We start from the raw sequence: 23,250 nt of genomic DNA, 5'->3' as shown, positions 1-23,250 counted from the left end.
TCAACACATTGAACCATTAAATAAAAAGACAAAAGCATCTAAAGGGCTCTTATCCCATTGTCCTTCCAGCAGAACATCTGTCCCCTCTGCATTGTGGATTCCCCCCCCTCCCCTACTCTGGCGTGGCATCTGCTTTTCTTTGTCGCAACTCAACAAGTTTCCTGTCAGAGGGTAGACTTCATATAGATACCACTGTGACACAATCTGAAAGCTTGAAGCTAACGTTTGGAATGTTTGAAACTTAGTTGTGAGAGCTTGAACCCATTTTTTGGAAAGTTATAAACATTTCTTTCGTCCTTCTACAAATGTATTCGTACTACTGCGTCCAATTTCATAGTTGCAAATTGTTATTTTTTTGTGTGTGATTTAAATCCTTGGAGGTTCACAGTTATATTCATCTAATTAATGGATTCATGAAAATAAAGCCACAATTATATGTTTGGGGTCAGTTCATATGAAAATCCCGTACCGTTGTTCTTACTCAACTAAGCAGGCACACTATTTACCCGTCTGTGAAATCTGGAAATAACCTATATAACCTGAAATAAATCTGTACACTATTACATTACCAATTAAATTAATGAGCGATCTATTTATCAAGACTGTGTCTCTGTGGAATAAATAATGTTAACAAAAATATGGTAAAAGAAAGTTTATACCATTTCTGATTCTAAGGAAAACGTGAGTTTTTTTTTAGTTGCAGGCATCTTTTAGGGGGAGTGTTTTTTTTTATTATCAAACACTATGTGTATTAGTTTTGAGTGTTTTATTTTTAAGGCTGATTCACATTAGCATTTACATTTTTTTTTACTTCTTAATCAGTGATTTCCTGTTGTCTGTCCCCTCAGTCTACCAATGAAACACTCCCTTTTCCCCTCTTCTTCTCTTGTGTTTTTAGTGGCACATTGCTTTTTGCTGTGATCAACAGAGCAGCAAACTGACCTCTGCAGAGGTGGTAAGGCTGTAATAAAGCGAGAAGTGTTCCCAGGAGTTTTTTTTTTAATAGAGGTTTTAAAACGATTCTGCAGTCCTGTTATCACGACCTTGTTGTAAAGTGGGTCAACTCACTTTGTGTTTGGTAATCTATCGCTGGATCTGTCTCCTTTTAAAGTTCTTGATCTGCGATCTCCTTGTCGTGCCTTTTATCCTCCCTAAAACAGAGATGACCAAATTATTCTTATTTAGTGCACCATGTTGATTCATCGTGCACTAAATAAGAATAATTTGGTTGCTTCTGTGGTTGACAGGTGCATTATTATATAAAACCCATCAGTCCTTAGGGAATATGTGGTCAGGTAAGGGAACAGTTCTTCTACATGCTCCATTTATTTCAGACCTTGTGTCTTTGAATCCTACTGGGGATTAAAAAATAAAAAATAAATAAATAAACAAAAACACCAGCAGCAGTGGTGTTAAAAGTAGTGTTATTACTCTCTACTGCCTTCTGTGGTGGAAATGAGAAGGAATAGGAAGCTACTTACAAATGTATCTGCTTTTATTGTGGACATTGCATCTTGTGTCAATCATCACTGCATATCTTCAGATACTGTAGATGGGTTTCAAAGTGAAATAATTCAGTGCAATAAATCCAGTGGTATTCCAACAGTAGGTATTCTGCAGTGGTTATATTTCACTATCAGGTATTCAGTTGCTTAAAATATCCTTTCAGCCTTTTCTTTTTACTGTGTTGGTCTGCACCAGACTCTCTGTGCAATTTATTGGAATTCTTATCGCGATTACGATTTCAGCTCCTAATGATCATAAAAACAGAACAGTCGAGAAAAACGATTATTTTGTACGTTTCGTTTTGCAGGTAAGCTTTTATTTTGTCTTGTGTAAAAAAAAAAAGGGAAATTTCACAGTTCTAGGTGCTTTAACGGTTGATTTGTTTAACTTGTTCACTGTTTTTTTAAGTTCAATATTTGCAACATCTTTCCAAAAGTCAGTAAGAAATCGTGTTAAATAATTGTGATTTCAATATTGACCAAAATAATCGGGATTGGGATTTTTTTCCATAATTGAGCAGCCCTACTTTGTCGTAGGCTTGTACTTGTGATTGTGCTCTGTCAACTATAATCAGAGAGCAAAGAGAACCCCTCTGTGTTGTGGGGTTGTGCAGGTGTAAGTAAATGGGCCTTCAGTGTGCAGCTGATACCGAGAGATTTGATCTGGAATGGTAGCTTAATAATATGCATTAGTTCAGATTAACTGACAGTCTAATACATTAAACTGCACCATAATCTCCATCGCCATTTGGAAAGAGTTGGAGGTCAGGAGGCTGATCCTTAAAAAAGCATTTATCTGTTTTCTTACAGCACATGGGCGAAACCTGCATATATTTAGTAACTGCTAAATGTCTCCTTTGTTCTCGGTTTGAACCTGTTTCCCATTTCCTGGATAATGAAAAACATATTTAGCGGCACTGTTCTATTTATTTTCTTTCATGTACTACCACAATAGTACATGCATCACAGTGAGTGGGATTGGATCCTGAAATAACAAGCAGAGTTTGGGCTGGTTCGTTTCCTGAAGGGATCCCCCACTTATTCCCTCCTGCAGGAACAAGGTCAGGTGTCAGAGGCCGCAGATGACAGAATAGAAGTTGAAGCAGGAGTTATTGGTCTTTAGTACGGGGGCCATAGGAGGAGGTTTTACAAAAACTCCTTTGCCGGTTTGAATTTGAGTCTAGTAGCTGTTCAGCCAACTGTCACAGAATATTTGTATAATTTGCATGCAGTGTAGCCTGGGAAAACCCTGACCAACTTCCGGCAAATTTGAGATTTGATCTGCAAGTCCGTCTGGCCGTCAAGCACATTTCCAAGTTTTTCAAATCAAGGCACCAATCCCAACCGGTGAGGTGGGCTTTACACGATGACGATAGCGCAGCGACGGCAAGCAGCTTTTTGTTTACATTACACCTCTCATCATGACTTTGTTGGTATGGCTGCAACTGTTATTTTCAGTTCTTATTAATGTGCCATCTATCTTCTCGATTAACAATGTATTGTTTGGTCAATAAGATGTTGGACAAATATAAAAAAAAAAAAGAATGTCCAGACCAGGTTAACATATTGAAATTGTTTCTTTTGTCCGATCAACAATGCCAACTCAGTTAAATCAAGCTGGAATGGCAGGAGGTTGATGAAATGAAGCAAGGAGACAACAAGACTGTATGCTAACGTCGGACACACCTCCACTAAACGTGCTGTTGTCTGTGATTCTTGCCCCACACAGGTTCATCATTTATTAAGCAGCTCTTTCTCTCTGAGCTGGACAATTGCTTTGTTGATGACTTTTCCATTTTACTCGAGCAACTTCTATCCCACCTGATATTAGCCAAGATTGATGTGCTCGAAATGACTCATCATGCTGCAGATCATCATCCTTTATTTTATATATATTTTATTATATTTGAAATGTGGTAAAGTAAAGAGTTTATGAGGTCCCAGCAGCAGTAGGATAGTCCTCCCCCCCTCTAAGTTGAATCCCCTCCCAAGTAATCCCGCCTCTACCGTCATTTCTCCTCCCCTCAGGCCCCCTCCCTCTGCTTTTCCGCTGTCTCTCTCACTATCCTCCTCTACCATCCCACTTATTCCACCTTACGCCTGATGGAGCATTAAGCCTGAATGCTGTGGGCAGCCGTGGCCTCAGAATCAGAGTGGATGTGTGCGTGAGGGAGACAGTGCTGCTTCGGTTCCTCCCCTGCTTTCTGGGATTCTTGCTCCTTCCGGACCATAGGGAATTACTTGCTACAACTGTGCAGTTTGTTTGTCACTGTGTGGGAGTGGGGTCAGCGGACATTGTTCCTAAACCCAAACGCTAATCTGCTCTTGGTCCGCTTTGGATACATTGGAAATGGTCTTGTGGATGCCTTCCCTAGCCTAACCTCTGCCTTTTTATCGTGCTGCACTGGAGGGGGAGGAGAGGCGAGTTGGATGTATATTTTCTGGATTTGGATATTGCAAAAGGGTACATATTCCACACGGAGACACGCTGGATAAGATGTTGCCCCTGCAAAAAAGGGTAATCTGAGTTATGTATGTGGAGGAGTGTGTGTTAGAGAGAGGAGGGCTCTCTGTGCATGATGCGGCTGCAGTGACGTGTGCTGATTGTTGTCTGTTTTTTTTTTCCTTCCAAGAATAATTGATGTCTGCAAGTGATAATGAAGCAAATGCTGTTTGATGACTTTAATTGGCACATAGATCTGAGAGTGAGCATGCTCTTGGGCATTAAAGGGGAAGGGAAGCTTGTTGTGGAACCTAGAAAAAATAGGTGTCTTGAGGGCAGAGAAACAGAGGGAGAAAAAGAAATACAAGTGATGGGGCTGAGAGGTTGACTCTTTGTTTCAGTAAAATGTCTAATTGTTTGGTGTTACCTTGTCATTCTTGTGTTGAGTGGCTTGTTGATGAGGGATTGCTCATTGAAACTGACTAACAATGCACACTGGGAAGTCCCTCCCATTCTAAGTACTCTATTGTTGTCCTTGTGTGCTTTAATTGGGAAGTTGTTACGTTTGTTGAGAGAGAGGTTTACTCACACTTAATAGTGCGACTTCAATAAAGCTACAATAGTGTATGGTCTTGAATCTTTAGCATGCTCTAATTCTTATAAATAAGATACCTTAAAGTGCTGCAGGGTCGAGTGTAACTCTTAAACTTTTCATCACCACAACCGCTTCCCGTGTGTTTGCTACAAAAGTGCTTTTAGTGCAGAGATGCTTCGAGCAGTCACAGAGTGCATCGTGTGGTTTGCTCAGAGAATCAGTCGGACCTTTTCGAGCTGACACATTTCACATGCTTTAGTGTGTTGTGCTAGGGGAACTACTAGCCAGACTCAGGGAGACTCCAGCTATGGTGGAGGAGAGGATGGGGGACTGTTGGAGCTACACCAAGGTTGTTTTTAATTTGGTTAATTTTTTAAATTAACACCCACACTGTCGTTAGATGAATGTTTGGAAGTAGCCATATATATAAGATTAGCTGTAGCGTGTGTGTGTGTGTGTGTGTTTATTGATATCCCAGCTGAAATGCTCTCTTTTCTGAACTGATGAATCTCAAGCCGTGACCTCAGCCAACTAGAGGCTCATTTTTTCCTCACAAGTCATAAACGAAGCATGAATAATGAGTTTAGCTCCAACAGCTGTATTTGATTATCAGTAGTGTAGGCTGTTGGTGACTTTTTTTATTATGAACCACACTATGATATAATGATATCCGTGTTATCAAGGCAAAACTCACTTGTCACATCTGCAACTTAAAATGACAGTGTCAGTCATTGGCCAGGCAGTGCCTCCTTTGAAGGTGGTAAATGTATAAATTGTAGCGTATGGGAGTAGGTCAGCTGCTTGTGTCGGATCAGTGGCTCAGAATAAACACATTGACTGACACGTACATATGCTGCCTGGTTGCTTTGGTTGAAGGGAGGCAGATATTCCCACAACAAATGAGTAAAAGTAGATTTTTTTTTAGAAGATTAGTAAGAATGTGTATAGACTGTTCTCGAATAGATGGATATTTGGTGGTATTAGACGTAAACTTGATTTACCGCAGCGTTGAATTCAGCAGTAGGTGCTACGATGTATACAATTCACATCTCCCCATCCAGATGAAATAATCTTTAATTTTATTCTTCTCTTGCTTTTTTTCTGTATCCTTGATACTGTTACTGTAGATTGCTATCTCCCTTGTATTTGAATTGATTCATTAATCTCTTCTTCTTTTCTGCAGGATCAGTTTGACAATTTGGAGAAGCATACGCAGTGGGGGATCGATTTTGTGGAGAAGTACACCAAATTCGTCAAGGAGAGATCAGAGATTGAAACCAACTATGCAAAACAAATTAGGTGAGTCCTCAAGCTGATTTATGATCCATGTTCAGGGTTGTGATTCGGGTGAGTGTTTTCCATCCAGGTTGCTTAAATAAAGCAACCCCACCCCATCCCGCTGTAGATGTTGGATTGAAGTATCCTTGAAACAGGAGACTGAATCCTTCCCAGCTTGTTATGTAGCTGACCGTGACCTCTGACCTCCCTCTGAAAGGGAAAACTCAAATGAGAATTCCTGTTTGGAAAGCAGTACATTAGCAGTATAACGTATATAAAAAGGACTAGAGTTGAAAATTAGCTGGCTGGCTAAGACTGGCACATTTAAGTTGATTAATGTGCATTGTCCTTTATAAATACAGTAAATGAAAAGTATGAATTATAAGCATACTTGCTTTATTCGAGTGCAGATCTAAATAAACCGATGTGAAGAGGATGTATATTCCCTCCTTCATCTTCCTCTCTCTTTTTTTTTTTCCTTCTACAAAGAATCTTTTCTGTATCCTCTCTCGTGCATGCACGCTGTCTGTTGTTGCTAGCTTCTGCTTCAGGCAAGAGGAAGTCAGGTTGTGGGGGGATGGGGCGGAGCTTGTGTTTCCATAGAGACTAGTAGGTATCAGCATTATCAACCCCAGGTTTGACCCAGATTTCCATTTTCCACTCCAACCACAAGTGTCGACCCCGCCCTCTACAATCCCCCCCCCCCCCTACACACACACACACACACACACACACACACACACACACACACACACACACACACACACACACACACACACACACACACCCACTGTTATGATGAAGTCACTGATTTTCCAAGGCTGAGATGGAAGCATGAGCAATCCTGCACTGAGAGGATCCATCTCCTAAGTCCTTCTGCATCCCAACACAGTAGGAGATGCCCCCTCCCCCCCAAATCCAAAATCCTCATCTTTAAAAAGGCCTGGCAATATGGCTAATGCTCTAAGTATTGACCCCAACACCCCATTTCATTGGGACTAGCCAATACCAATCCAGTATTCACATAGCAGCCTGCTGTAACAGATCCTCTACAGCCCATACCACTCAACTTTTTGAGAATTAAGTCAGCTTGAGATAATAGGACTAGCTGTCTGTGTTTACATGCACGCATTACCCATACACCATATCCCTGCACCCATGAACTTTTCACACTCAAAGACACATCCAATCATCAAACAGATTTAAATATTTTCACCGAAATGCTGTTTTATATTTATGGATTGTTTCGATCTCTGAAGTTGTTCGGTTCTTTCTTTTTCTATAATTTGCTTAAACATTTGAATTAAGAGAAACAATGTCAAACGTCCAGGCCTATAAAAAGCAAATTATTGATGGACCAGAAATATTATTGTGAATTTTTTTTTTGTTGTTGCTTAAATTTGCTTTTGTTCATGTGTACAACTGGATAATTCTTACATTTATCCAAAATACATTACTTCAAAGCTAAGTTAAAGCATTGTTGTGGCCCACAAATATACACATGCAGAGCTTTGCACTTGCATTTGAACAGATAACGATATCCCATAATTCAATTAGTCAGCATCTGTCTACAGTATGTTTGACAAAAGAACAGGGGTAAAGTCATCTTGCCAGGGCAGGTTGGCTTTTATTGAACTTCAGGCTCCACAGATGGTGCGGATGTTTTCAGTCACTGTGCTAACACAGAGGGCCTGCTGTCAAACTGGGCCAGTTATCTATACACACAGGCACATTGGCACACTTGTCAGAAAAAGGCTAAAATGAGGAAATTAGGATGTACTGACAGGATAGCTTGAGTCATAGGGTTTTCCTGTGTTTCCAACACACTGTGCTTCTTTGTTGTGGTGCTACGTAGTTGGCCTGACCTCAGGACTAATTATCCCTTTTAATCAACTTAGCTCATGAAATCAGGCTTAATCTAACCAAAAGAAAGATCTAATAAAGTAATGGAATAGCAACAGTGTTTCACAGAGCTTGTTTTGCCAAGGCTGGCTTACTGGGACATGAAATGACTAGTCAATTAATCATTAAGTCAATTGACAGAAAAATAATCTGCAACTTTTTGCAGAACTTTTTCAATTATGAGGACGTGCCGCTTGGTCTAAATATAAAAGTAATTTGGGATTCGGAGTGTTGATTAGGCAAAACAAGCAATTTAAGGTCTTTGAAAAGACATGATTGTGAAAAAAAATTAGATTTTTCAAATGATCAACTGAGAGTATATTCAGCCGATTGACAATGAAAATATTTGCTAGTTTCAGCCCTATTGTTATTAATTACACATGTGCTCTCCCTGCCATGACAAGTCAAAAGGCGGCATTGAAAAGGGCCTATAGAACAGGGTACAGTAAGAGGATAGTAAATATTGATCAGCAGCTGAATAAGTGATGAATTGCAAAGAATTGTTTGACTACTTGAACTAGCCTACATTCCGGACCAATTGAACGTCATCTTTGGCTATTACACTACTTTGTACCATTTCTATCACCACACCAACCACACTCTGAACTAATCCCACGAATAATCCTCTTCCACTGCATTGGTGTAAACATGCACAATGCTTCAGTCTAGTCTTTGCAGGGCAATGCATTAATACCTCCCCCCTCCCCCTCCCCTCCCCTCCCCCCAAATTCCAGTCTGGCATAATCCATAACACAGTGGGAATAAAGTCCTGCTAACAAAAGAGACTGGGTGGGGGGTTAAAAGAGTGTCTGTCTTTACTGGGGTTACAGTGTCAAACAGTATGTAGCAGCCATGCACTCATGTGGTATCATTTTCCAGAGACACATACACAAACATGTAATCACAATTAAGTGCTAGCAGCTACCCTAATTTTGTATTGGGTAAAGTATTTTAAATATGTTATTGAGGTGAGCGGGCAAATACAATCTGACACATGACATCTGGCTGTGAGAGAAGTTAGTGGGGAACTAGCACTATAATTAGAGATGGGGTGAGGAGGACAGGGAGATAGACAGACAGATAGATCTGCCTAGCAACAGCGGAGCCAAACACCACCGGGGAGGAGAGGCGTGGGGGATGTGAGCAGAGCGAGACACACATTACATGTAGTTTTTTTAACACGTGCATTATTAATTTATTTCAGCAGGAATTTTGCCTGCCCCCTTTTACAACATGTACAAGCTGAGGCGTTTAAATTCCATCAGTGACTACAGTGCTATAGTCTCAAAACAAAACAACTACCACCGACTGTTATCAGCTCCTTCAAACCAATTTGCATCGACTTACAATAATTATTTTGATTCTGATATGTAAAGTGGACAGGAGTGTTGTATTTGTAACGGTGTACTAATAATTTTACAAATTATCATGATGTTTATTTTAGAATTTGTAATAATAATTTGCTTGACTTGTAGGACATGAAATTTGGATTGGAAAATGACAGTATAACTCCCTATTGTCTCCTTGTTAGAGTTACTCTGTCTTAGTGAAAATTCAAATGGCTTTTCTGGTTTGTGCCAATCTGTTTTGTTTTTTGTGTGTACGTGCATCACTCGGTTGTTCGTTTTTTAAATTGAGAACAGTGTTTTTTTTAATTAGACAAAGGATCCTGAAGGCATAAGCACCCAAATTCATCAGAGCATAGTGCATGTTATTATGTTCTGTTGACAGAGTAGCCATCAAACCGGAGCATCAGCACAATCGGGTGGTGAGTGTGTCACACTGTCATGGTGAAACAAATGTGCCATGATGTACTGTAACCTGTCACACAACACAATAGTTGCTATGTTCAGAGGACTTGTGGAAGACAAGACAAGTCATAGCCATAATAAAGGTTGCTATTTGCAGCCTATTCCCAACAATACCCATTCACCTACAGCTTGTACAGCGACACATTTTCTTTCATCCCCACACAACATCTAATTTTTCCTCCTCCTCCTCATGCTGAACTCATGTCGTGCCACTAACATGCAGCCGGAGTCAAAACAAGGGCAATGGCTGCATAAGAAAAGCATGCTTGTTTCTGGTGACTGGTTCTGCATGCATACGCCTGGGGGGGGGGAGGGCACGATTAATGATCTGAGGAGAGGAAAGGGGAGGTAGTGGAAGTAGCAGAAAAAAAGCACTCTGCTGGATTGACTTGTGCACTGGATGATCCTTTGGCAGGTCCATAATGGCAGTGTCAGGGAAATATAATGGGAATGGGGCACTAACCATCTGCAGACTGTGCTCTTTGGAAAGATACTGTAAGAAATGTGTGACAAGGCTGAACTCTTTGTCCTAACAGGAATTTATCAAAGAAGTATCAACCCAAGAAGAACTCACGGGAGGAGGAAGAGAGCAAGTAAGTTCAAGGATCTTGCACATAGAATGGATTAATGTAGGATATTTTGACAAAAAGCTAGCCGGCTAGGTCTGTTTCAAAACCAAATCCAAACTACTATACTATTTCTGAACAAAATGACTGTGCTTCGTCCTCTGTCTTTGCAACTACACCGACAACACTCCCTGTGTCTCACCAGGTACACCTTCTGTCGAGCCTTCCTGACATCGCTTAATGAGTTAAATGACTATGCGGGTCAACACGAGGTTATAGCGGAGAACCTGACGTCTCAAATCATCACCGAGCTTTCGCGCTACCTGCAGGACCTCAAGGCCGAGAGAAAATCGGTGAGATACATTTTTATATTCACTCTTAGTTGTGCTCTTTCCATAACCAGTGTCTTATTTCTGGGTCTTTATCCTCTTGTCATTCTCCCCATGCCAGTGCTTTAAATAAAACCTGTCCCTTAGACAGACCGACATGTATTCTGTGAAGGAAAGCTGGCCTACAAGACATTAAGTAGCCCATTCCCTCTGCATGCTCTATTCTGCATGAAGTGAGGTCATCGCTGAGTAAATATAGATACCACCAAAGGCTCGCCAGAAGTGCAGAACGCGACTGAATGAGTCCTTTTTAAGGGACGGAGTCATCATTTCTCTATCATTACAGGCTTATTTCTCTCTTTTATAAACCGTCTTTCAAAAGATGGGTGCACCACACACTATTCTTATACGTTGAAGTCACTTTCGTCCTCACCATTATAAAGAGATTTGGAGGAGCGGTGGACCTGCAGCGCATGATTCATAGATGACAGTGTGGTGCCCATTAAATCCATAGAGTTGTTGGAGGAGCAGAGAGAAAGCTACCCAGCTGGAAAATAGTACTTTCTTTAAAAAATCTGCCATGGACTCTTGTGTCACGGAAGTCCAGCTGAGGGAACTGGAGTGGAAAACCAAAACCAGAAGGCTGCTCTAAGGTCACAGTGCCTCTATGTACATGGGTTCAATTGGTGTCGCTGCACTCGCTACTTTACCTAAATACAGGAAGCCCTGGGTCGCATTATTGTTAGTTAGGTAGTTTTTTTAAATTTTCAACTTGGTTTGAGTTGCAGCAAACACAGAAAGAAAGGGGATTTCCAGCGCTTCTCAAGGGGAATCATCCACCGCCCCCAGGCCTGTTTTGCTTTTTTGGCTTTGGTTTAGCCTGGCTTGGTTTGGCATAACATCTATATCTCTAGTGTCCAGCTAGAGTGTCCATGGACAGACCCTTTGCTGTCCTGAGGCTGCAGGATGTCACTCTGACACCCCTCTTCCTCTTCACTTCTCTGTACCTTTTCTCTATTTTATTTATAAATATCCCTGTTTCTCTCTTTCTCTCCCCTCTGTCCTCCTAGTTTTGCCATGTGCAGAAAAAAAACAAAAGCAAGTGCTGGGGGCTTTCACTTCATAGCATGACCCCACAACTTGGTGTCTTTTCTGAACAGAAGATTGTTTCATCTAAGAGACAGTGAGCAAATAGTTTCTCAGTGGAATTCAGAACAGTGTCCTTGTAGGGTAAATGTAGCCCATTTAGCTTATTTTCCTCCTTTTCACTTTTTATTTAAAGACACACTCGTGCCCTCAACACACTCATGAATGATGGGGAATGACTTTTCAAGTGTTGAAAGTTTACTAAGCTCCATTCCCCAAGCTACAAAGAAAAAGACCATCAAAATTGGCCTTTATTCTTTACAGAACATTCAGGGTTTCATAGAAAGTCTGCCAGTAACACTATTAGAAGAAGTTCTGAAAGGTGTTTCTAAAGCAAACATGACCCATGAGTTCCCCAGCTTCCCGTCATTCTTTTCTCTGGTTTCATTCACATGAATTTTTAAGCACCACTTAGTGTTCTCTCTGTCGTAGCTCTTTGATTTGCGCCTATGTCAGACAAAGCTGTGCAGGCAGACCCAGACAGTGGGATTAGAGGAGGGTCGGTGGTCTGCCTCACTTGGGTTTAAACAGAGTTTATTGGACAGGTAAAACCCACACTCCAAAGAAAGAAAAATAATACCTCCTCATTAGTTTCTCATGTGGGGTTTGTTTTGTAAGTCTCCCCACCTCCCTTTGTGTTTCCCCGAGTGAACCTCTTGCTAAGCTCCGCTTGGGGTGGCACAGGAGGTGAGGCCAAGAATGTTGTCTTAAGGGATTGTATTCGAGAGCAGATATACTTGTTTTTACAAAAGTGGAACCTGGTTTTATAGGTCAGACTATTCGATTTAATGTGTTATGCAAACATATTCTTGTATTGGATTGAACTGAGAAAGGCACAGGAAGGGATCTCAAAATATATCCTGACCTCAAAAAGTTTGCCATGTAATTTGCCAGACATTGTTTGTTTATGGCCTAACAGTACAATAGGCCATGACGAAGAGCAGGCAGGGTTAATATGGGATAAAGAGCTGTGATTGTGCTATGGAATTTTAAAAAAGTGTTCAGTCAGCAAACTGCTGCCCTCTCCAGGCCTCTGATCACAGGGCTTACAGTAGGTTTCCTCTCCAATCAGGACTGATACAGACCCTTAAAGACTTAGCAAGACCTCCAGAGACTTACCATTCACTGTTAACACTTTTACATTTATAAATGTAACTATACAGTGTTTGCTGTAAATATCGACGTGTGTTACTGAAGTCCACTTGAGGGTTAGTTCAGTGTGTTCTCTTTTGTATCCACTTGCACCCACAGCACAGCACATAATTATATCTTTCGGGCGTTGGGGGAAGTTCAATCTGTCTTATCCTGCTGCGATGTGACATGTTCAACCAGCTACAATTTTTTTAAATAAAAAGAATACATCTCTTTCAGCTGGCAGAGCCAGCAAAATAAGCATTACGTTTAGTGAAAAGTCAGCTGAAAACTATAATGCACTGTAAAGCGTCTTTAGGTGGGTTTGGCAGAGGATATTGTCCTCATTTCTCTCTTAGGAGGCAGAGAGGAGAGCTGCAATCACAGTGGGAGAACAATGTGTCTCACATGCCTTCTTGTGTTGAGTGGAAAGTTGAGAGGGAGAATCGATCGTTGGATCTTTTCCATAGTCGCTGCACGCACACCTCGATCCAGAATACTTCAGTATAAATTACCTCTGCAATATTACTCTGTTTGAAACGTCGCCTAATAGTCTAAACATGAGGGGAAAAGTCAGTGGAGCTCTCATGTGGTTTAATCATCTCTTGAGTCTCCAGATGTACACAAGTCTTGTATAACTTGTGGCTGTTTCTAGTACCCAATGATTACATGTGTGTTGACAACTGTACAGGACTGCAGGTGCACATTCCTCTGAACCAAGTCACGTCAATGAGTGACTAACAGATCAGTTAGAGCTTGTGTGCGCGCACAGATGCACATGTGCACCTCTTCACACAAGTAAACTCAAACGTGCAAATGTGGTGCTGGAGCGAAGTTTTGGTTCCTCTCTTAGTTAGCACCATTTATGAATGTATACAGCTTGTGAGTCACACAGGGTATATGTTACACTCAGCCACATCAGAGCATGTCTGTCTCACCTCAGCTCACTCTGGTACAAAGATGACACTACAAGGTAGAGACGTGATCACAATCAGCCAAGTAGCACTTACAAGGAATTTCCCTTGGTTTGTTGGTGCATACGTAAGCATATTAGGGGGCGGGAATCACCAGAAGCCTCACAATACGATATCATCACGATACTTATGTCACAATACAATATTATTCAGATTTTATTCTGCGATATATTGCAATTTATTACCTTTTTTCCAACTTCAAATGTTTCCCAATTTCAAATTATGTCCCCAAAAAGGAAACTTTGTCAACATCTTTTTTTTTTTTAAGATTATTTTTTGGGCTTTTCCGCCTTTAATTGATAGGACAGCTAGGTGAGAAAGGGGGAAGACATGCAGAAATTCGTCTCAGGTCGGACTCAAACCCTGGACCTGTGCGTCGAGGCACAAGCCTCTCAGTATATGTGCGCCTGCTCTACCTACTGAGCCAACCCGGCCACACGTCAACATCTGTTTTATCTAAAAAGTGAAATGTCTCTGTTTGTTCATCTCATTTCAGTTTTATTGCTGCAAAATGGGATTGTTAAGCAGACAAACTGACCAACACATACAGTAAATAATAATGGATCGATACTTGGCCTCTGTGTAATACAGTATTGCCACGGAAAATATTGCGATACTATGCTATTTAACAATAAGAAAAAAGAGGCTGATAAGGCTGACTGTAGATAGTAGCTACTGTAGTTCATGGCTGAGGCACCATAATACACACATCTTTAAAAATGGATTCCTTCTGTTGGAATTGTATTGATTAAAATCTGTCAAAACAAAGAGTCCACAGATCTATGACTTTTACGCATTGGTTCTGTTTGAAGTGTTTTGGTACCTGGAGGGAGTCTGGTGCTCTGTGTTGTACCAGGAGGTGCACGGGCTTGCATGAGTAATTCTTTTGTTTATAAAAAATGTAATCATAGCACAGAGCAGTCCTGCTTCTCATTATTAAGTAAATATTAAATCTGTTGATCCAGTGTGCTTGGATGGATAATGATCATATTTTCCAGTCCCACTTTTATTACACTTAATACATCAATGTAGTCTGGAGTCAGGGTCAAGAATCTGGTAACGCGTTAACGTGACAGTTCGATCCCAGGCTCCTCGCAACATGTCAAAGTGTCCCTGAGCAAGACACTGAACCCCAAGTTCCTCCCCGGATGCTGTATGTATGGCTGTCCACTGCTCCTAATACTTAGGATGGGTTCAAATGCAGTAATCAGTTTTCACTACATTGTACTATCAATTGTAGGTGACGGGTAAGTATAAAGATTAGTTTTCGTTTCGTTAAATTGAGGTTTATTTCTCTGTCAGTATGTCTGGGTAATAGGGTTGGGTAATCGGATGTGAGTGACACGATGTCCCCCCCACCGGGTCCACACCAACACCGGGGTGGAGCTAATGGCACTCATTGCATGCTTAAAAAGTAACAATTCTGATTTATCAACGGTGTACAGATTGATTTTGCGAGTGCAACTGCAAGTGACTGTCACTTTTTCCTCAAAATCATCAGTTTGGATGTTGTAATCGTGTTGCCCAACCCTACTGGATAACTGCGAGAGAACTGTTGAAGTACTTCAGATGTCCCTGACAGTGTCAGCAGTCACATACTGTTACTGAGAGGGACGTGTGGGAGAAAGACGGGGTGTGTCTACTCTTTCCTGTGTTGAACAGGAGAGAGCCTTGTGTGTCTCTGCGGCTTATGGATTTAAACACAGAAACAGCACTGCAGAACATCTGCCTACCGTTATCCCAGATGGCTGTTTGTCACAAACGATGATGCAGTCTTTTTAATTGTGTTTGAAAGTGAATGAGCTCATGTTTCTTGTTTGTGATTTGTAGATCTTTATCCTCCAAAATCCAATCGAGCTGTTTGGGGAAGAGCTTCAGCGTAGTTTGTTTATCATTGTAGAGATAGAAGATTGTTGATGCAGTCTGCATGAGATGCAGGGTATTTTTTAGATAGGTTGTTATGGAGACAAATATTTGGTTGAAAGAATGCTCCACGGTAACAATGACATCACCATGTCTGCTGATGTGTGTTGTAAAAAGGCTTTATGTATCATATCTATCGACATATTTTCATTACCGAATAAGATCCTTCTTATCAAACAGGAATTTGAAGGTCAGGGTCTTAACAGCAGTTGAAAAAAAACATTTGTTCGACTTTAGAGGCGCCACAATGTCCCGTTTTCTGTTAGAGCTGAAATACTTCCTCTGAAACACTGGAGCACTTCCTTATTTTACTCAGCTTCCCTCGAAACATTGGGAAATGAGAAGTGTGACTCTCTGAGGTAAACCAGGGCCCATTCTCACTTACTACTCTCCTGTCCAGTTGTATCCAGTTGAGATGAACCTTTAGGCCTCCTGCATTGGGCTTAATTTCACATCTCTTGGTTGTGTGTTTGCGTGAGTGTACAGAATACTAAGGACTTCCTTGTGCTGCCCAAAGCGCTGAAATGCAAGAGAAGTACAAGCAAAAGCGTATTGTTCTTTATAACGGCCTGGTTCCGTTATTGAATTGCAGCATCGATATTCAGCTCAGCCACTGACCCTGGCTTCCGCAGTCAGCGTAACCACGGGATACCTCATTGACAGTCAAGCCTCAATGTCATTTTCATTTGAACTTGATTCTTTTTAGATTCTTTAGGAGAGAAATGTGACCACAGGCAATGGAGGAATTATTTGTTATGTTTTTTATAAATATTGACAATTTCATTTTCAAAAGTTTTGAAATTGGTGCTCTTAAGTTTTCCAAGGGATCTGGCTGTGTTCCACACAGAGAGCTGTAGAGAAATGTGCGCTGCCTCTGGGCCAAGTGCTCTGGTCCCCTGGAGCCAGATAGGCCAAGTGAGGCCTTTTACTAAAACACACAGTGTATGTGCTATGTGAGTTCAGACCAGCAGCTGCCACCTAGTCTTGTCTAAAATGCCACACTTGGCCATGCCAAAATTCTCTGTGACCTGTCTCCCCCTAGATTACAATATCTGGCTCCTGGTACACTTCCATGTTTTTATCTCACTGTAAGCTTCTCATTCCACATCCAATCATTGATCTTGCTTTAGCCTTTCTCTGTTTCTTATTCTGCTTTCTCATCTAACGGCTGTAACTGTCATGTTGTGGATATTTTCTATCCCTCTGGTCATTACTATCCTTAATTGTAGCATACATCAAGTGGAGATGTCTGTTCAGGGGCAGGCCAATAACCAAACCTATAAAAATAATAATAGTTAACAGTTTCAATGATTTTGTTAAATTTAACGATTTAAAGTGATGGTTGGGAGTAATTTCACCCTAGGGTCCTTTGCACCACGACCTCGAGCCAAACAACCCCCCAGAAGCTTTTTTCACCTGGGTCGAATATTGGGCGAGTTAGCGTTATCAGCTGAATAGCTTAGTGCAGGCGCTAATGGATTCAAGAGTGTATCTTGTACATTACCCCACTAATAATGCCCGAAATGATACCAAACTTCTACACCAGTACAAATAGGTTATGTACTCATAAAACGATGGATTGGAAAGTTTGTAAGTACACCAGGAGTTTATTTTAAATAACACTTGCCTGCTGGCATCTGCTCTCTGCTGCTACTGCTACTGGCAGTAAGACGAGTGCTTAGGGACATCTACAAATTACAACACCAAAAAGAGATACAACAAAAATATTTATTAATTTAACTTATTTTTTAAAAGTGCTGTAGTACAACTAGCAGGAGACAAGTTATAATTGAGGTAAGTTTGAAGACACTACCTTATTTAATCATTAAATTAATAAATATTTTTGTTGTATCTCTTTTCGGTGTTGTAATTTGTAGACGTCCCTAAGCACTCGTCTTACTGCCGGTAGCAGTAGCAGCAGAGAGCAGAAGTCAGCAGGCAAGTGTTATTTACATAAACTTCTGGTGTACTTACAAACTTTCCAATCCATCGTTTTATGAGTACATAACCTATTTGTACTAGTGTAGAAGTTTGGGGTAATGTACAAGATACACTCTTGGATCCATTAGCCCCTGCACTAAGCTATTCAGCTGATAACGCTAACTGTCCCAATGTTCGACCCAAGTGAAAAAAGCTTCTGGGGGGTTGTTTGGCTCGAGGTTGCGGTGCAAAGGACCCTAGGATGAAATTACTCCGAACCATCACTTTAACAAAACTAACAATGACAATGTTAACATGCTGAACTCTATACAAAAATAAACAGTATACCTGTTTAACATTCTTACCATCATATTTTAGTGTGCTAAAATGTGCTAATTAGCACTAAAAAGTATTGGACAATTAAAAATGTTTGACCTGATGGTGGCACTAGAGGAAAACTCAGGGAATCACCAAAGTTGTTACAATTCATCCTAACAGTGACATGAATGTCTGTACCAAATTTCATGGCAATACGTTCAATAGTTGTTGAGATATTTCAGTTGTTGTTCATTGCCTTTTGGACTAAATATAATAATTATATATATATAATAATTAAATATAATAAAAAAAATTTTTTTGCATCTTGCAAATCTCTACTGTTTAGATATTCCTTGTTAAAGTAGTGTGCCGATTTCATTCACAACTCTTGTACTGAGTTCAGGAAATTAGTGCATCCATGAGGCCCTAGCAGAGAGCAAACAACACAAACCATGCACTGTACATGACGTGACTTTGCAGCTTCATGAAAACAGCGTCTGTTTGGCTTAACCACCCTGTTATTGGTTATCATTGTTACTTGATCTACAGTATGTTTGACCTTTTTTTTTATGACTACTTTATTATTACTCAGTATACATTCTTCATTCAGTTGATTCTAGGATTGGTGCTTAATAAATGTTGAAATTGTAAAACTGCCCTTTCTTGGTGCACCTGTGTTGAATGGATTGGTTATGATGTGGCTGCTCTTCAATCAAATCGATTTATAGCCATATGCTGAAGCCTGTAAGAATCTCTGAGTTAAGCCTGTGGATTATGTGGCCATACTTTGTAATGTAGTTACAGTATAGTATCTATTTAAATTTGCCCTACTTTCTCAGCTTACATTAATACTTCCCTGTGTCACAGTGTGAGTAATATTCATAATGTCTAATGGTATGGTTGAGAGTCCCATTCCAACTGTTACTAATGTATTATCACTACTGTGTCAAGGTCACCTGCTTTCAAATCCCTTAAGCTTGTGAATAGTATGATAATATTTCGAATTTTTCCCCAACTCTTTTGACAGCATTTCCACGATGGGCGTAAGGCACAGCAGCACATTGAGAGCTTGTGGAAACAGCTGGAAACGGTAAGTGACCCCATTAATGTAGTTGCCATTAGTCACAGTGACTCAGTAGACAAAAGTAGAACATAATAATAAACACAATTTCACTTTTGAATGAAACCGTCTGTCAGAACCCAACCTTATGGTGCGTTCTTTTTGTCTTGTAATCGCGACTAGTAGCTCGAGCGTGACGTCACATCCGTGTCGAAAAACGAATAACCGCGGGTTGTTGCCTTCTTTTTGTCACACAATACTACGAGTCGGAGAAAAGATGGATTTTTGTAACATTTTTAGCAACATTTAGGATTCTATTCACCCAGTTATTGACATATTACACACATATATTTCACAGTTTGATACATGAAAATTACGTTTTGATTAACATTAACGTTAGGCTACTGCTCTGCTTTCTGCTCAAGACTCGGCTTAAAGCCATTGTTGTCATATAGCAACCGAGCGTCTCTAGCCAATTTCAGCTGCATAAGCTACAAAATAACTAATTAGGCGGTATTTAACTCCTAATAAGACTGTAGCGACATGCCTATAGGTATCAGTATACAGTGCTATGTGTACGACTTCTTCATTTGGTTACAACAAAGACAAAAGTGCTTAAAATTGTAGATAACCACAATGTTTACTACGTGTGATGCATGACGTAGCCATCTTTGAAAGTGAGCTCGGGGTCCTCTGAGTTCAGACGACTTGACGAGTCGTAAATACGACCTCGGGGGCGTTCTTTTTGCAACTTCCGGGTCGTAACTCCCGAAAACAACTCGTAAAACGACTTCGGTGGACAAAAAGAACGCACCATTAGTTATGACATAAAATGAAGTATTTGTCTATATGTCATGGTTTATATATTTTTTCAAAAAGAATAGCATACTGTACACTAGACAACAGTAATTACATTTAAAGCTTTGTGGATTCAGTTGCAGAGATGGTCTATTGACCTTAATCCCTCAAGGCCGTATCATCAGCAGCCTTAGGATCAATCAACATCATCACCCACATGATACTAAAGCACATGCTTTTGACGCTTAAGGAGGAGCTGTGTGATGCCATATAGAGCTGAGGGAGTACACACAGTAGATGGCAAACAGTCCGTTTCAATAAATCAGTTAATCAATTTATTTGTCACATGAAATTGTACAAGGTACAATTCCAGTGAAATGTAATCCCATCAGCTTCCTCCTTTCTTTTCTAACTGAAAAAGAAAACGTCTGCAGGGGGCCTTGCACAGAGCCCTGGGGGACCTCCTGTTCTGTCTTCACCACAAACCTCATACACTGCCATTTATTTGACTCAAACTGGAGACATTGCAGTGGTTATAAGCATTGGATGAATATACAGGACAGCGTCTTACATCAAGAATGTTGGTTTAAAGCTTACCGATGCTTTTAATTAATGTGTTATTGCATGATTTATGTTGTCCTCTCCTAGAGTGGCAGGCTGGTCTGCTGCAAATCAGACAGACAGAAAAAACTGAAGTAGAAATATAAATTCAAAAGTAAGTTGCACTTGTGTGTCCTTTTAGTTATCAAAAGTAGGTCAGACTAATATTAATTTAGAATACTGTATAATTTTGACCTTTAAAAAAATCTAGATAGATCAGATCCAGGAGTGTCTGTTTTATTTGTTTAAGTGAAGGAGCTGAAAGAGAGATTGCACATAAGACCACTTTTTATCTCTGCCTGGCCCCTTTCACGGGGGAGAGAGAAAGACTTTGAGAGAGATGCATAACTGCCTTGTCCTCCTCAAACTTTGCTGTGCGTTCAATGATCCCATTGTGTGCGAGGCAGATAGGCATAGTTCAGAGTGCATGCTGGCCCAACAAACACTGATTGTTCGGTTAAAGAGGTCGAAAGAGGGTTGAATGAATGGTTGTTTTTCAGTACACAAATGACCACTATGAACATTTGTTTAATCTGCAGGCTGCAGACTTTGACAGACCCCATCGCTGTGTCAATGCCATAAACTGACCTCTGTCGCACACAATGCTGTGTCTGAAATCCATATGACGTATACGTTACATGTCATGACGTTCATTACTATGCTCATTTAAAGGTCGAGTTATAGTGTGTTTCCTGTTACAGCTCATGGCAGGGAATTACAGATTTAATGTCTCTAATCATATTAAATTTGGGTTTCTCTTCTTTTTTCAGTGTAAAAGAAGGTTTGAGAGGGACTGTAAAGAGGCAGACAGAGCACAGCAATACTTTGAGAGGATGGATGCTGACATTAACGTGACTAAGGCTGACGTGGAAAAGGTATGTGTCATCTCACTACTGTGCAGCAGCCACCAATCGCGCAGGCTTGTCCTGTACCCTCCATGCTCAACACAATTGCCTGGCCTTCCTCACCCTCCCACCTAGCACTCTCACATTTCTCTCGACATTTTCTTTCACATTTTTTCCCCCTTACGTGCCCCCCAAGCCCTGACTCCTCATTCCACCGAGCCCGAAAGACAGCAAAGATTGAGTGACCATGTGTTTGATGCCAGGGACTGTGTGTAAAAGCTGGCATTGTCTCAGCAGCACAGTGATCTGCTGCTAAACAAAGCTGATAGCAGCACCGAAACCTCATTATCACTGTAGAGCAGATACCAAACACTCGGCTGTGCTGTATGGGCCATACAGCACAGCAGAGTGTTTGGTATCTGCTTAGCAACAGAGAGTACTTTGAGTCCAATGGTGGTGCTTGTGTGTGTTAATGTGTGTTGTGAATTACACACATTAGTTGGCTTTCCCTTTTTACAGTGAAGAATCTAAACATATAGTTTGCTATTTCTGTGATTATACATACTCTTGTGAGACACACACATGCGATCATTCAATTCTCAGGACTTCTAGTCACAGAACCCTCTGGGCTTGTAGCTGATGTCATTTCCTGTTGTCATAACCAATTAAAAGAGCCCTCGAAATCTCTGCCTTTTACCCACAAGGCTCCCACGCCCGCAAGGCATCATGGGTCAGCAGCGCGTGCTCTTGCTGCTTCATCAGCTGTTGGAGTAGAGCTCAGGCTCAGAGTTGACACAGTTCAGACCCGATTATTATGCAAATATAGGCTGGAATAAAGAGCCTTTCTGCACTCTGGACATACAGCCAAAGGGCTACAATAGGCTTAGGCTAACACTGAACTCAACTGGAAAGACACAGCACAGCAGCTCAAGAAACTAGTCTTGAAACAAGAGTGGTGTTGTGTCTGATTACAGTTATTTCATTTATTGAGGCATGAAAGACTCATACATTACACAGCATTCAGTGCTGTATTATTGTTCTCATTTAGTTAGTATCACTGTTTGTGTTGAGTGATTTTCATCCATGCCTCGGAAATTCAACTTCAGTTCAATACCAATACCGGTGCTTTTACAGTACAGCTATTTACTGTTAAGGAAGAAAGTACCAACTTAAACTATCAGAGCATACATTTTTACAATGTCATCTTTCTTTTTTTTTTTTTTTTTTAATTTAAAGGAAAATTGCAGTATATTTTCAATCCAAATCTTATTCTCACCATTGTGGCCGTTCTGACTAATGGTCACAATTTTTAAAACAGTTTATTTGGGAACCTTTAGGAGACTCATTCAAGTCCATTTTCCAAAGCTCTATAATATAGGTGGTTGAAGTTATTATGACGCCATCAGAATGGCCATATTTGTAAGAATAAAACCATGTTTGAAAAGTTCAAAAATTTTCCTTCAAGGTTTGATTACATACATACACTACATAGCTTGTGAATGTGATGCTTTTTAACATCTCACTCTCAGTTAGGCCTCTAATTTATTCTAGAGAGTTTATACAAAATAAAAAGGTGACCAGATGTTTACCTTATCGTTAGTGATTATTCACATAATCTCAAGGATGTAAAAGGCTGCAGTGAAAGAAATGAAGAACGAATCTAAAAGCCTTTGTTATGCATTAGTAAATGGTAGGCAGCAAAGTAGACTATATGAGAATTGTATGGTCAACATTTGTATGGTCCTTTGATTCAGAAACAGTCACTTACACACCTATAAAACTTGCAGATTATGTAACAAGATGCTGTGTCAAACATTACCACGTGCCTTAATGGTCATAATGAATATGTATCTCGCCCTGCTTGCCAATATATAGATCACTGCAAAAAATATATACTCGCTTTCTCATCTGCTATTCCTTTTTAGTGTGTTTTTTTTGACCGACCTCAGCTCTCTCTTTTTCACCTACTCACATTTCCATCGTTCAGAAATGTAAAACTTATAATACAATTATCAGTCACTGTGGAAGACGGTTGGATTTTTTTTCCCCACACTTTTTTTTTTTATTATTCTCTCTTAGGTGTGTACTTTATTGGTGTATTGCATC

General features: G+C 40.5%; 1 protein-coding gene across 22 annotated transcripts in view; it reads left to right on the top strand.

Moving 5' to 3' along the window:
- The window catches only part of LOC120545124 (formin-binding protein 1), a 66,036-nt gene that overhangs the window by 14,102 nt on the left and 28,684 nt on the right, over nucleotides 1-23,250 (top strand). For 20 of the 22 annotated variants that reach the window (XM_039779138.1, XM_039779137.1, XM_039779135.1 and 17 more), the window contains exons 2-6: nucleotides 5,727-5,842; nucleotides 10,071-10,127; nucleotides 10,306-10,453; nucleotides 18,869-18,931; nucleotides 21,070-21,174. In XM_039779138.1, the coding sequence (XP_039635072.1) occupies nucleotides 5,727-5,842; nucleotides 10,071-10,127; nucleotides 10,306-10,453; nucleotides 18,869-18,931; nucleotides 21,070-21,174 (489 nt within the window). Of the gene's footprint in view, nucleotides 1-3,606; nucleotides 4,024-4,804; nucleotides 4,893-5,726; nucleotides 5,843-10,070; nucleotides 10,128-10,305; nucleotides 10,454-18,868; nucleotides 18,932-21,069; nucleotides 21,175-23,250 lie in introns of those variants that run through there. The other 2 variants (XM_039779139.1, XM_039779136.1) reach the window with 2 other exon arrangements.

This window comes from Perca fluviatilis, chromosome 17, assembly GCF_010015445.1.
Source record: "Perca fluviatilis chromosome 17, GENO_Pfluv_1.0, whole genome shotgun sequence".
Taxonomy (NCBI): Eukaryota; Metazoa; Chordata; class Actinopteri; order Perciformes; family Percidae; genus Perca; species Perca fluviatilis.
The sequence above is the reverse complement of the archived record's forward strand: the minus strand, read 5'-3'. Positions and strand labels throughout refer to the sequence as shown.